General features: G+C 56.5%; 1 protein-coding gene across 1 annotated transcript in view; it reads right to left on the bottom strand.

Moving 5' to 3' along the window:
* Positions 1 to 596: 596 nt before the first annotated feature.
* The window catches only part of RAB11FIP2 (RAB11 family interacting protein 2), a 21,278-nt gene continuing 21,031 nt past the window's right edge, over positions 597 to 843 (bottom strand). The window contains exon 5 of the mRNA XM_018574278.1: positions 597 to 841. Coding sequence (XP_018429780.1) covers positions 650 to 841 — 192 coding nt within the window. The 3' untranslated portion in view covers positions 597 to 649. The remainder of the gene's footprint in view (positions 842 to 843) is intronic.

The raw sequence follows: 843 nt of genomic DNA on the forward strand, positions 1-843 counted from the left end.
CAGCACTCCCCTCTGACCAGCCCTCCCCTCTGACCAGCACACCCCTCTGACCAGCACACCCCTCTGACCATTCTTCCCCCCGCAGTCATTGATATGGAGTTGTCCCCCTTTTGTGGCCGTACCATCCTCCACTCTTCTGGGGAGGCGTCCACAAGGGTTAGGGGCGTGTCTGAGGGAATGTGTCCCATGTGTGAGGTCAGGTACGGATGTTGGAGGAGAAGGCCCGGGGCTCATGCTCAGTAGGGATGAGGTCAGGTACGGATGTTGGAGGAGACGGCCCGGGGCTCATGCTCAGTAGGGATGAGGTCAGGTACGGATGTTGGAGGAGACGGCCCGGGCTCATGTTCAGTAGGGATGAGGTCAATGTACGGCGTTGTCTGAGTTTGGTAGGCGGGTGACACGCAGATATTTCACCAGGTTCTTTTTAATTTGTCAATTCTAACACTAAAAAGTGATCCCTACAGACTGCAGCATTGCGCGGAGCCGCCGTGACATCGGTACCGTCATACAATCATCGAATTTCATGGCTGGATTTGGAGCATCTCTCGAGGGCCGTTTGCAGAAACTTGGGCAGTGAGAGCTCTTGGCGCTGTGAGGGTCGTAGGGGAAGACTCGGCAGCCACATTCACCCGTCACATCGGTGGCCCGGCTAACTCTGGTTGAATTTGCCGGCTTTCCTGGAAGGCACGTAGGGCACCCGCAGAATGCTGGGCGTCTCTTCCATCACCCGCACCAACAAGTTGTCGATGTAGTCCTCCAGCTCCCGAATGTGACCGTCCTTCTTCTTCAGGAGTTCTTTGTGCTTGAGCAGCTCCCGTTCAACCTCGGAACGCGTCAGGTGAC

This window comes from Nanorana parkeri, unplaced genomic scaffold (genome assembly GCF_000935625.1).
Source record: "Nanorana parkeri isolate BGI_ZX_2015 unplaced genomic scaffold, ASM93562v1 scaffold2855, whole genome shotgun sequence".
NCBI lineage: Eukaryota > Metazoa > Chordata > Amphibia > Anura > Dicroglossidae > Nanorana > Nanorana parkeri.